A 14,099-nucleotide genomic window follows, 5' to 3' on the forward strand; every position below is an offset into this window, starting at 1 on the left:
TGGTCCGCCGGGCTTTAATATTTTATAACCACGCCTTGTTGGGCGGGCACAATCTATCTGGAGAGAACATGGGCGGTGCTTGACGATTTTCAGGAGGGAACACATTCTCCCACATCCTTCAAGCGGTCCAAAACAAAATAATGCCTCAAAATGTAGCCATCTCCAAGGTTTGATTCTCAACCCCGCTGCAGACATCGCGTTCAATGGATCGACAGTTCTAGAAGGTAATACAGATCACTGTCCATTTTCGATTGATCGCTTGGTACATCTGGTTCAACGGACAAGTCGCTATACCCACCAGAGAGTGATATAACAGCGGCTGGAGAGTTCAAGGGGATTCTTGTAATGGGTCTCTAGCGTATTCTTTCACATTTTGGCACATTAAGTATGTCTCGATTGTAAAGATCCGCAACTGCTTAGCGGTATGTCATTAGTATGCAGTGCTAAGTTTGTGCTGAAATGCTGCACTATTCAGGGTTTCAAGATAGTTTCCATAATGGCCCACATGTCCATGCATGCAAGGAGTAAAAGACGCGGTAATAATAACTCTTGGAGATAACCAAGAGAGTTTTGAAATTGTACTCAATTTCTTCTAGTAGATGCATCACGTTATGGTGTAGTACCAGAATGATTATTGTTATGTTTTGTTACATTGCAAAATCTGAGTTCATTTTCACTAGAAGCTGATGTCACAGTGGTGTCTAAACTATGGCCTGGGGAACATTCACGGCTGAGGGTTAACTCTTTCAGTGCCATTGACGATGATAGACGTCCAATCTGTTTGAACAAGGAGGGGTGGCAGACATAAGCGGATTTAAAGGGGGGCCGCCGCCCCCCGATGGCCGAAAAGTGTCATTGCATGTAACTGACTTTCGTATATACTGTATACCACAGGTGTCAAACCGATTCCAGAAAGGGCCAAGTAGGTGCTGGATTTTGTTCCAACCGATTCCGTGAAGAGAGTTAAACCTATGAACTTCCTGCTGAAACAAGCAGCACCTGACAAAGTTTAACTGATTACTCGTGTAAAAGATCTGATTGGTGAAAAGGTGGACTCTTCATTGGTTGGAAAGCAAACCTGGCCCTTTCTGGAATCGGTTTGACACCTGTGCTATATATATATATATATATATATATATATATATATGTATATATTATATATATATGTGTGTGTATATATATATATATGTGTGTGTGTATATATATATATATATATATGGTTGTAAAGCAATAAAACTGCAACAAAAATGAATGAAATGAACAAAATATATTTTTATAATTGATCAAAATTATTTTTTGAACAGATCATGTGACTAGCAACTTAGCCGGCCATTTACTTTGCATATAGTTTTCAAAAATAAATAAATAAATAAATAAAAATAGGGTAGGGCAATTTTATTTTTCAAATGATTTTTTTCTTTGATTGCAAATATTTTTTGGGGGGGTATTAAATGATTTAGACACAAATGTCCTACCCATAATATGGCCCAAACACAAAAAGAATTGCTTCAATCAAAGAAAACTTTTTCAATGAAAAATTAAGTGTTCAAAAGCAAATTTTTCAATCTCAAATATTTTTTCGCATTCAAAAAACTTTTTCCGTGATTGAAAATTTTTCTTTTTTTGATTGTGATTATTCTTTTTGAAAATATTTTTTGAAGCAACTTATATTTTGATTGAATAATAAAGACAAAAATGTCCAAGCCAAAATTTGGCCCGAACACAAATCAACATTTCAATCAAAAAAAAAAAAAAAAAAATCAATCCAAGAAAAATATCTTTCACCTGCATTTTTTGAGTTTTTTTTTTTAGTTTCAAATTTGTTTTTGCATTCAAACACTTTTTTTTTTTTGGTTGAAAATGTATATGTTGATTGAAGCAACTTTTTTTTTGTTTTTTGAAGCAACTTTTTTTGATTGAATAATAACGACAGAAATCTACCTCCATGTGGCTCTGCCCAGGGAATACAATTTTTGACTGGGGTAACTACATTGGCACGACACCGGTGGGCGTACCATATTCAATGGATGATGATCTTGGCGAAAAATATTGCCTAAGCCAGTGTTTTTCAACCTTTTCTGAGTCATGGCACGTTTTTACATTGATAAAAATCTCGCGGCACACCACACACCAAAAATGTTCCAAAATTACTTTCTGTACAGTATATTTAATTATAAAAATAATTCCTTAGTATTTATACTTACCGTGATTTCTGGAATAATGGGCGCCCCTGATTACAAGCATCACCCAGTAAATTTTTAAAGGAAAAAACATTTTGTACATACATAAGCCTCTCCTGTCTATATGCCGTGTTGGCCCACATCGTAACATGAGCTATTTACAAAGAAATACAGTTTTCTAAATTCTGAATTATCAGAAAGGGACTTCAGCAATGTCTTTAACCATAGGCGGAGTTTGACTTTTGGGCCAGGGGGGCACAACATGTTGATGACCCCAAAACGCAGTTTCAGCAATAAAATTAACTTACAAGAATACTTATAGTAATAAGTTGAAAATGAGCGTTTTTTGTTTCCCATCATTCTTGAGGGGAATTCTAAATCGGGCCGCTTAGGACAGCTATACTTTTCGCCAAGATCGTCATCCATTGAATATGGTTGGCCCGCCGGTGCCGTGCCAATGTAGTTACCCCAGTCAAAAATTGTATCCCCTGGGCGGAGCCATATGGAGGTAGATTTCTGTCTTCATTATTCGATGTAAAAATGCAAAAATAAATTTGAAACTCAAAAAAATCATTTGAAAGCTATTTTTCTTTGAATTTTTGGGGGGATTTAAGTTCTTTTTTTTTTTTCATTGAAGCAACTTATTGAAGTAATGTTGTTTTACGTTTGGGCCACATTTTGGCTAGGACTTTGTGTCTTTATTATTCAATCCAAAAATAAGTTGCTTCACACAAAAAACATATTTTCAAACGAAAAATCACTTCAATCAAAAAAAAAAAAAAAAAAAAAAAAAAATCAATCATAGAAAAAAAGTTTTTGAATGCGAAAAAATATTTGAGACCCAAATATTTGCATTTGAACACTTATTTTTTAATTTAAAAAGTTTTCTTTGATTTGAGCAATCCTTTTTGTGTAGGGGGCATATTATGGGTAGGACATTTGTGTCTAAGTCATTAAATCCCCCAACAAGTTGCTTCAATAAAAAAAAAATATTTTCAAACAAAGGTAAAAATCATTTGAAAAATAAAATTGCCCTCCCCGAATTTTTTTCTTTTGTAAATAATATGCAAAGCAAATGGCCGTCTAAGGTGCTAGTCACATGATCTGTTTGAAAAAGTATGTTGACCCATTATAAAAATATCTTTTTAACCTTATCAGGGCCGAGCGACTCGCTGACAATGGCTTTGCAGACAGGTAGTATTAATGTCTCTGCCACAGTGTGGGACTTTTTGTATTTAGCAACAAGTTCAGCAAGAAGCTAACTGGCTTTGAGGGCTTTCTCATTTACCTTTGTAGTTTTATTTTCTCATTTACCTTTGTAGTTTTTCCTCCAAAAAGTTTCTCTGTGTTTTCATGAAGGTGAACAAAATAGTCCATAGTTTGATGCAACGGGTGTTTCTTTTGGAGATGACGTTTAAGCTTGCTTGGCACCATGGTGTTGTTGCATAGCTGCTTGTGTCACGTTCAAAACACTACTCTAATTTATAGCCATTATCCACGTTGCTGTCCTCGACAATGTGTTGGAATAAAACACAGGCGGAGGATTGACAGTCGTCATATATGGATACAATGGAAAGGACACTTTCGTGTATATCTACACTTGAATCTAAACAAATGACGTAAAGTGGACGTGCTGGGGTCCTCATTGTCGTGGACAGCAAGGTGACTGATGGCTAGAAATCTGAGCAGTTTTTGAACGTGACATGAGCAATACCTCGCTCATCTGCACATGACCGAGAACTTTCTACCTACTCCTTCCTTCCTACTGCAACTCCACCCCACTCCACTCCTCCCGACGATGTTAAAGGGAAAAAAAAAAAAAAAAAAGCGATATTGGATCATTTCTCGCGGGACACCTGACGATCTCTCACGGCACACTAGTGTACCGCGGCACACCGGTTGAAAAACACTGGCCTAAGCAGCCTGATTTAGAATTCCCCTCAAGAATGATGGGAAACAAAAAACGCTCATTGTCAACTTATTATTATGAATATTTTTGTAAGTTAATTTTTTTTGCTGACACTGCGTTTCAGGGTCATCAACATGTTGTGCCCTCCCTGCCCCAAAAGTCAAACTCCGCCTATGGTGACAGAGAATGAACATCCTTTCATTAGCTGCCATCTCTTCATCTCTCCAGTTCAAACGGATTGGTTGTCTACTATTAGTGACAAACTCAAATACGGAAATTCATATTACTATTATTATTCATACCATATACACACATCCCAAACCAGACTATTGGCAAAAACAAAATATATTCAATGAGTGTCTCAAAAGCGTAATTCACACTTTAACACCTCTGGTTCAACAGGCTATGGATTCCAGCCTTCCATGTTTGATTGTCTTCATCCTAACCAGCGTTTCCACATGCATTGGAGATGATCGCCAGTACAATGACACTAGCCATCATGAGTATTGCATACTTGGAGCTGGGCCTGCTGGACTGCAGATGGGTTATTTCCTCTCCAAATCAAAAAGAGACTACGTTATCTTGGAGAGAAACTCTGGACCAGGCAGTTTCTTTCACAAGTAAGTGGAAAGACCGTTACCTCCCTCCCCTTTTGTGTTGAAACACACGTAACATTGACCCTCTGTGTTTTTCATGTCAAGATATCCCCGACACAGGAAGCTCATCAGCATTAATAAGATTCACACTGGACGTCAGAACCGAGAGTTTAATCTCCGCCATGACTGGAACTCATTGTTGAGTGATAACCCCAAGCTCCTGTTCCGTGAAGTAAGCACTGAGTTTTACCCACCGGCTGATGCCTTCCCACTCTACTTGTCCAAGTTTGAGACAGAGCTTGGGTTGAGGGTCCAGTATGGCGTGGATATTGGAATGATTAGGGCATCTGTGTCATCCACCAGAAGAGGTTATATCCTAACTGATCAAAACGGAAAGGACTACATGTGCAGGTGAATTTGCTTTTCACTGACTTTAAAATTAAAACTTCACATATCACATTGTGCTCTTTGTCACTCAGGGTTCTTCTGGTTGCCACCGGTTTGTGGGTTCCTCAGGAAGTGAATTTTGTCGGTTCTGACCTGGTCGAGGGCTATGAATCTATTTCCACAAACTCTGAGGACTACAAGAACCAGGCTGTGCTGATTCTGGGCAAAGGAAACTCTGCTTTTGAAACAGCCCAAAGCATCTTAGGACATGCCAGTCGGGTTCACATGGTTAGCCGCAGCCCAGTCCGACTTGCCTGGCAAACACATTACGTTGGCGATCTAAGGTAGGGCTGCAGACAAAACTCCAAAAATCTCCATAGCTTCATCTTAATCATTATCTTCTACATGATAAAAACAATAAATTACATTAAACAGGTTATACCAGTAGTTTAATATTCCTCTATTATAGAATGTGTGTACCGGTATATAAAATGTATGTGCATACACAGACATGCAAGAAGGAAATGGGCACATCCTTAGCTAAGTGAAGATGTTTTCCTATAGCTACTTGGCTAAACCCACCTCTGATTGCCCAACAATACAACCTCTTTAAAACTCTGACTATTTGCTTCTTGCATTCGTATGTATGTAGATATGATTCATTTCTAAACTTCCTACCATCTTCCTCTTAATTGAGGAGAACCGTTGTTTTTGTTTTGCAGATTTGCACTGAAAATGTTCATACTGTAAGATGACCTGACCTTTTGTTTGTGTTTTCAGGGCTGTGAATAATGAACTCATAGACACATACCAGCTCAAGTCTCTTGATGGGTTGGTAGAAGCCAGCCTGGAGCGAATAGTGATTGTTCAACAAAAAGAAGATTGGAGGAGGAAATTAACCAAAGAGAAGAAGGGACAATTGTATGTGACAATAAATAAGTACATACAAAACCAGTCAGAGAAAACCAAATCTGATGTGACAGCTGAAGAACTGCTTGGGTATGATATTGACAATTTCTCCATGCGGAAACCCTACGATCGAGTAATCCGATGCCTTGGCTTCCGATTCAACTTCAGCATATTTGACAGGTACACGTAAAATGCAGTGCACAAAACAGATTTGGACACTATTGTGTATATATATTACAGTTTTACAATATAAAAGCTTTCTTCATGGACAAAAAAAAATTCTCTTAATTCAACTTTTGCTCATATTTCTATGATTAGTAGGCTAAAATGCGTTTATGACAAATCAGGCCTGGAAGATAAATCGATTTAATGAATTGCGGCAATTTTTAATGCAGATAATTAAAAATACATAAATAAATAACCTGGTTTATTTTGTTGTTTTGCCAACAAGAAAATCAAGTTGTGCAAGTTGTTGTATTATTTCACTGAGTATGAATGCTCATGTTTTAATGCCAATGACGGTGCCAGGCGTCCAATACAGTTTGTCCAGGAGGGTAGAATGAGCAGTCATTCATTCACCCCTCCTAGTCAACATGGATTGGACATCTAGTGCCGTAATTGGCAGCCAATGAGTTCAATTAGTGCCCTATAATGAGTTTAACTTGTTTTGCGCTTTCTCTGTCTTTTGTACTTATCGTCTCCTTAAAAGTGTACAGGCCACAAAACAATAGAATACATAGAATACATTTTAACAACAGATTTTATTAGAGCTTTCAAAATTATCGCGTTAATGGGCGATAATTAATTTTTTAAATTAAACACATTAAAATATTTGTCGCAATTAACGCACATGCCGCGCTCAAACAGATTAAAATGACAGCACAGTGTCATGTCCACTTGTTACTTGTGTTTTTTGTCTCCCTCTGCTGGCGCTTGGGTGGGACTGATTTTATGGGTTTAAGCACCATGAGCATTCTGTAATTATTGACATCAACAATGGCGAGCTACTAGTTAATTTTTTGATTGAAAATTTTACAAATTTTATTAAAACGAAAACATTAAGAGGGGTTTTAATATAAAATTTCTATAACTTGTACTAACATTTATCTTTTAAGAACTACACGTCTTTCTTTCCATGGATCGATTTAACAGAATGTTAATGTTAATGCCATCTTGTTGATTTATTGTTATAATAAACAACAGTACTTATGTACAGTATGTTTAATGTATATATCCGTCTTGTTTCTTATCTTTTCATTCCAACAATAATTTACAGAAAAATATGGCATATTTTATAGATGGTTTGAATTGTGATTAATTACGATTAATTCATTTTTAAGCTGTGATTAACTCAATTAAAATTATTAATCGTTTGACAGCCCTACATTTAATTTTTAGGCCATATTGCTCAGCTCTACAACACACAAATGCGACCGTACATTTTCATTTTGTACTATATGTCAACAATTTTATCCATTACGTTGTATACAGGTTACAAATAATCGCTGCCGTTTTAAGATTCTGTTGATCCTGAAATACAGCTATCTCCCCAGCTCTGCGTGTCCACTCAACAGTAAAAATGCAAAAGGGAGGTTGCCACGGGTGACAGCCTGGTATGAAGGTCACAACACTCCTGACTTGTTTGTACTGGGAACTGCTGCTCACTCCAGAGACTACCGCTCATCAGCCGGTGGCTTTGTTCATGGATTTCGCTACACAGGTAAACATTTGAGACCAACCCTAAAAGCCTATCACACTTGTGCTTCTCTATTTTGGTTGATAGTACAAAAATGATGATACGCAATACTCTATTACACTTATCGAAATGCATTTTAAGCATGCACTTACATAATTCTGTGTGTGTCTCAGTGCGAGCTGTGCATCATTTGCTTGAGCAACGCTACCATAAAACCCAATGGCCAGCTACTAGGCTGTTGACAACACAGTTGTTGCCTGCAATTTTGAAGAGGGTGGGCGAGGCCTCTGGGCCCTACCAGATGTTTGAGATACTAGGAGATGTGATATTGCTGAGAGGGTAAGTTATGTTTAGTTCTATCACATCTCTCCACCGATCATTAAAGTATAATATACATATATACATATATACATATATACATATACATATATACATATATATATATATATATATATATATATATATATATATATATATATATATATATTAGGGCTGTCAAACGATTAAAATTTTTAATCGAATTAATTGCAGTTTATAAATTAATTAATCGTGATTAATCGCAATTCAAACCATCTATAAAATATGCCATATTTTTCTGTAAATTATTGTTGGAATGGAAAGACAAGACACAAGATGGATATATACATTCAACATACGGTACATAAGTACTGTATTTGTTTATTACAACAATAAATCAACAAGATGGCATTAACATTATTAACATTCTGTTAAAGCGATCCATGAATAGAAAGACTTGTAGTTTTTAAAAGATAAATGTTAGTACAAGTTATAGAAATTTTATATTAAAACCCCTCTTAATGTTTATGTTTTAATAAAATTTGTAAAATTTTCAATCAAAAAATAAACTAGTAGCCCGCCATTGTTAAAGTCAATAATTACATAATGCTCATGGGTGCTTAAGCCCATAAAATCAGTCGCACCCAAGCACCAGCAGAGGGTGACAAAACTCCAAAAAACACAAGTAAGAAGTGGATATTTTGACAGTGTGCTGTCATTTTAATCTGTTTGAGCGGGGCATGTGCGTTAATTGCGTCAAATATTTTAACGTGATTAATTAGAAAAAATAATTACCGCCCGTATAATAACAGCCCTAATATATATATATATATATATATATATATATATATATATATATATATATGTATATATATATATATACATATATATATACATATATATATATAAATTCTTACATTATTTTTTTATAACCAGTGTTGGGCACGTTACTTTAAAAAAGTAATTATAGTTACTCACTACTTCTTCCAAAAAGTAACTGAGTTAGTAACTGAATTACTCTATAGTAAAAGTTACTAGTTACCAGGGAAAGTAACTATTTCCGTTACTTTAAAAAGAAGTTGTTGTATGTCAAAGAATTTGAAATTTTCTGAGCAGTATTCGAGTCATTTGAATAGAGAAGAACAGACAGTTAGTTGTGTTATAGAACCTTGTAATATTTATTGCACCTCACCAGCAACAGATTTATCCTACACTTGAAGTGCAACAAAAATAAACAGATTTGAATTGCTTACCACAGATGTCGACAAAAGCTTTGCCCCGGGACATAAATTACACTTTACATTAAAGATACATAATAATATCGGTCACCGATAATTATCGGCCGATAATGGCAATTATGACGTCACACAGATAATCCAGATAATAAAAAAATTCAACCGATAATGCAATCCGATAATTATATACTTGATTTTGCCTCCAAATGTGCGCAACCGAATAATTCAGCACGCCGCCTCCTCAACCCCTCCCCTCTCTGAAGCCCCTGAGGGAGGAGGGGTTGAGGAGGCGGAGTAGAAGTAGTTGAATATTATGGCGGCTGTTACTAAAAAAACTACGCTCTCGCCATCTGCGAAACATGTACCGTAGAAGTTCCACGAGGCAGAAAGAAAGCGTCCTCATTCAAAACCACTAACCCAGCAGCCATTTAAAACTGCATCACAAAGATTTTTGGAACGAATACGAGGCTGCTGCTAGCGGGAATGCTAAAGCTATTGTAAACACTAACCAAGTTAAACTACAGGGCTTGTGACGATACAGAGTCGGGCTGTTTGGGAATGCAGCCCAAGGCGGGTGGTAAATTCGCCTCTAAGGCTAAACACCGGCACGACTGGAGACCGATAGTCGGCAAGTAGCCGTCTTCCGACGGAGCCCGCCGCTCTGGCCGGTCCGGCAGGCCGCCGCCGAGCCCGGTTCCCCGGCTTCGGGACCTCCGGCGAACACCCCGGTTTCTCGAGCGTTCCCCCACGGCGTGCGAGCAGAGCCAGGACCCGAATACGCCGCGGCGAAGCGGCCGGGGCGGGCGGATTATCCGGTACGAATGTAGCTGCCGCCGAGACGAGACATGTTTTTTTTTTTTTTTTTTTTTTTTACCTAAATGACCCGAGAACCAAAGCCCTGGATAAAAAAAATAATGCAGTTTATACGACCACCATTCTCCATGAAAAAGGGATGTCCAGTAAGCAAGCTTATCATGACGGCACAGTGGTTAGATGATAATTTAAACATGGAGAAAACGAAGTCAGCCAGTCAGTAATGCATTCAGTATGTAAAATGACGAGCGGTCAGATGACTTTGTAACGCTGCCTTTATTTTCGGTTTAACAAAACTCAGGCACAAAACAACACGCACGCGGATGCGAGCTCCAACTCCGTCCAAATAGTACTGCCGTGTATCAGTTTAGCTGCTGTAAAGCAAATGTCGTGAAAGCCGCAAATGTAAACAAAGCGCTGCAGAATGGGTACATGATATCTCGCTCTTTTGAGTTAATCATTTTCACAGTGTGCAACAAAGCATCTAACATTAGCAATCACTTTTCAAATTTCTTAACTTATTTCTCTGATCAATTACAGTCACAGTAGATAATCAAATTCTTAAATCAATATTCTGTAGCCACAAATATTATTCAAAATCTTTCCTTCTTCCAAGTTTTTGTTTTTTTTAGGATTAAGTATAATAATGTATTGCTTGTATTGCTGTATTGTACAAGGCTGTTAAGATTATTTTCAGCTAGCTTTTTTTCTTCCAAGAAATCTGAGAGAAATACACTTGAAGCGATGGCAGATAATTTCACTTATTGCCAATAGATTTACACTTAAAACTGACTAGTTTTAAGGAGGTGTGTTTTGCAGTGTATTAATGTTATATATGTTAGGAATGGCTTACTTTTAAAGGCATTTTGTGCAACTTAGGTATTTACTCTTTAAGTAATTGTTGCCAAAAGTTTACCATTACACAATGTTAGACAATCTGTCATTATTTAGATGTTTGAATTGACAACTTGTTCATATTTTATGTTGAAAAAAAAAAGAGCAATAAATTATATTTTTGCACAGTAATATTTTCTTTTGTGTATACTTTAAAATTTTACATAAATCTTTTAATAGAATTATCGGCTTGACATTATCGGTTATCGGTTGGAATGAGGAGGAAATTATCGGTTATCGGTATCGGTTGAAAAATGTATTATCGTGCATCACTACTTTACATGCATGTTCTTTCCTTTAATTTCGATCAACTTGAAATAGTGTTTATATCTCCACCTCGTAAAGGACAAATTTTCCTCTGAATGCTCTGCCATCATATCCCTCTGCATCTGTTTTGCGTGTGTGTGTTTGTCGTACGCGCTGTTCCGGTTTGTGTGTGAAAGCATTGACTCTGAAGTACGTGTGCTATTAGGCTCGAGCGTTTACGTCACAGAATGGAGGATCACGTGAGATTTGACAACAACACAGCCATATTGGAAGCAGGTCTGGCTCGCGGGACATTAAACTTTAACTTGCCAGTTTGATAAAGAGACAAACTCGTTACTAAGGCGAAGAACAGATATGTGATCAAACTTAAGGATGTGAACAATGTTGACCCTTACGAGCAAACCGAAGACAAATGGAGTAAAGATGTCGACAGGCTTCCACAATTACGCGAAATCGACATTCTGCTGTATTTATTGTTTGGTGTATGTTACTAAACTCATCAGCGATTCCGAAATTACAAATCGCTACAAATGTAACGGCGTTATTTATAACAGCGTTATTCCCAACACTGTTTATAACCTTGGATTTCAACTCTTTGCTGTGATTGGCTGTTGGTAGTGGGTGTGTCGGTGGGAAGCTCATGGGTGTTGGCAATGCATGCAGTGACTTTGTCATATCGCAGAGACGTGGACTACAATTGTTCTTCAATGACACCAAGCTTCAGTATTTTACAGTTATACAAAAGTTAAATATTCACTCACTTGTCACTCCCGCTTCAGCAGGTTTTTGTGTGCATGTGCTCACAGAGGCACATTTCAGTCAGGAGACAAGCTTTTGCTGGGACTTCCTGGTTCCACAATGTTGCTGAAAAAAGTGACATACAGGAAATGATCGTGTGACAAAAGTGTTGTACTAAACCACAGCAAATGCATATTTATACATTTAAATACTGGATTATTTATATACTGTATGCTGAATCCTCACTGAGCAATTCAAAGAAATCACACAGTAAAGTAAATGTCATGTAAACTACTAAAATTTTGACGATGAAAATGAATTGTAAGTGATTCATGGGGAGCTGCTAATCTGGATCCTGACTACTGTCTTCGAGACTACTGTACTGTTCTGTCTTTGGACACGCCCTCATCCCCACAATATTAAAAAGGAAAAATAATTTTGGGTTTGTAATTTCCATACAATCAAATCCTTATCTTATTATTATCTTATTCTTTGAAAACATATAGTGGACCCCGCATATTTGCATGTTTTTAATCACTATTTACTGTTTTTGTTAATACCTTGATTTGTTTTCTTGTCGTTATAATTTAACACCAAGATCCTACTGCCAGTATTTAGAGGAGTTCCCTCTCCAGGCTTTGCCACAGTTCTCTTCTCTCTCGGGTCACGAGGTATCCAAGCATGGACTAGTAGTTGTAATGATGCAGTATGGGAAAAAGAAGATTGACTATCTTGGAGGAGGCAGGGCAGTCACAGATTGGAGCAAAGCTTGGAAATCCAACTTTCTACACCCAGTTTTATACTACTATGACACACTTCCTACTGGTAAGTATAACTTGGTGGTGGCGCTCCTTTGGTATTGCCATTTAGCAGCTAACACATTCTGCACTTATGTTGACCAAAATAACGGTATTGTATTCCAGAGCAAGAGATGAAACACCGTCCCCATGGGTGGCCTTTACCAAGGCCTAAGGCGATCCATCACATGGTTGAGGACTTCCTCACTGAGTGGGACGGCCCCATTTCTCACATTCAGCCTTTGCGACGTTTCCTGGAACATTGCATCAACACTGACCTCAGAGCCTTCTATGCAGGTACAGTAGTCCAACATGTTGTAAATAAAGTGGGGTACACACACAACTATTACCTAAAATTTGACCATGATCTGCTCAAAACACAGTTGTTATTGTATCTGACTGACAGTCAAGATTGTGTCACTCACACACGTCTGTTTTCTTCCATCTTTTAGAATCTTGTTTCCGCTTCTCCCTCACCCACCGAATGCCTCCACTGTTTTGTCGCCAGGGATACTTGAAGCAGCAAGGCATCCTTCAGAAAAGTAAACGGAAGCATTTTCATTCCACTCGGCCTTCATCTAGTTCACAGTATGGAGACACATCAGGGGCTGATGCTGCAATTCCTAACTACTTGGCACAGGCTGGAGCGTCCATGTCTTCAGAACTAAAACTTGACTTATGAATGTTTTGCTACCTCAACCTCATACAAATCCGCAGAACATTGGTTCCTCTCCCTGACCAGTTCGATGCCTGAATTTGTATATCATTGCACAAGCTTTATTTCAGATACGTGTACATGAAAATAGCAACCCCCCCACCACCACCATTTTTGGCCAAAGCAAGCAAAAACCCCAAGTGTTTTTGTCGGCGCTGACATCTAATGTGCAATGTGTTTAAATATTTCCCATTGGAAATCATTTTGTGTTTAATGCTACTGACAGAACCTGTCCTTTCCAATCTCAAGTGTTCCTCATACACACACACACACGGGCACTTATGATATTATGAGAAGCAAGATGTGTCGAGAAAGTTAATGTAGCCTATACAGTGTAGCACTATATCTAGAGTCTAGGTGAGACCTGGGCATTGTACAACCCGCGGGCCACATTATACAGGAAGCAATATCTTCAAAGAGCTAAACAAATGTGGTTAAATTAGCTGACAAGTATAATAGTATTGCATTGTAATTACATGCTTGATAGACGTCCAGTCATGTGGGTATTTTATTCCTTCTGCTGTTAATTTAAATTAGTATCATGGAAAATGAATGAACATTGGTAGACGCCCAGTTCAGCTGAACTGGGATCCAAATGGTCTTGGTCAGGTCTTGGATGTTGTCGTCAATGGCAGCCAATGAGTTAACAAGGCCCCGGGTTGAAAA

At 37.8% G+C, this 14,099-nt stretch overlaps 1 protein-coding gene across 1 annotated transcript; it reads left to right on the forward strand.

The window, feature by feature from the left end:
• Positions 1-73: 73 nt before the first annotated feature.
• Positions 74-13,400, forward strand: foxred2 (FAD-dependent oxidoreductase domain containing 2). The gene is made up of 10 exons (XM_057817147.1): positions 74-224; positions 4,492-4,709; positions 4,791-5,096; positions 5,165-5,416; positions 5,853-6,161; positions 7,535-7,701; positions 7,851-8,016; positions 12,520-12,746; positions 12,845-13,015; positions 13,171-13,400. Exons 2-10 carry the CDS (start codon positions 4,495-4,497, stop codon positions 13,398-13,400), a joined length of 2,043 nt encoding a protein of 680 aa, XP_057673130.1. The 5' UTR covers positions 74-224; positions 4,492-4,494.
• The last annotated feature ends 699 nt before the right edge of the window (positions 13,401-14,099 follow it).

Source organism: Corythoichthys intestinalis, chromosome 16, assembly GCF_030265065.1.
Source record: "Corythoichthys intestinalis isolate RoL2023-P3 chromosome 16, ASM3026506v1, whole genome shotgun sequence".
Lineage (NCBI taxonomy): Eukaryota > Metazoa > Chordata > Actinopteri > Syngnathiformes > Syngnathidae > Corythoichthys > Corythoichthys intestinalis.

What these genes read in the sequence shown, in the direction of transcription:
- foxred2 (XM_057817147.1), top strand. Translation starts at nt 4,495, where the DNA reads ATGGATTCCAGCCTTCCATGTTTGATTGTCTTCATCCTAACCAGCGTT. An exon ending in CCAGGCAGTTTCTTTCACAA is followed by an intron (nt 4,710 to 4,790) that starts GTAAGTGGAAAG and finishes TTTCATGTCAAG; the next exon opens with ATATCCCCGACACAGGAAGC. An exon ending in AACTTCAGCATATTTGACAG is followed by an intron (nt 6,162 to 7,534) that starts GTACACGTAAAA and finishes CTATCTCCCCAG; the next exon opens with CTCTGCGTGTCCACTCAACA.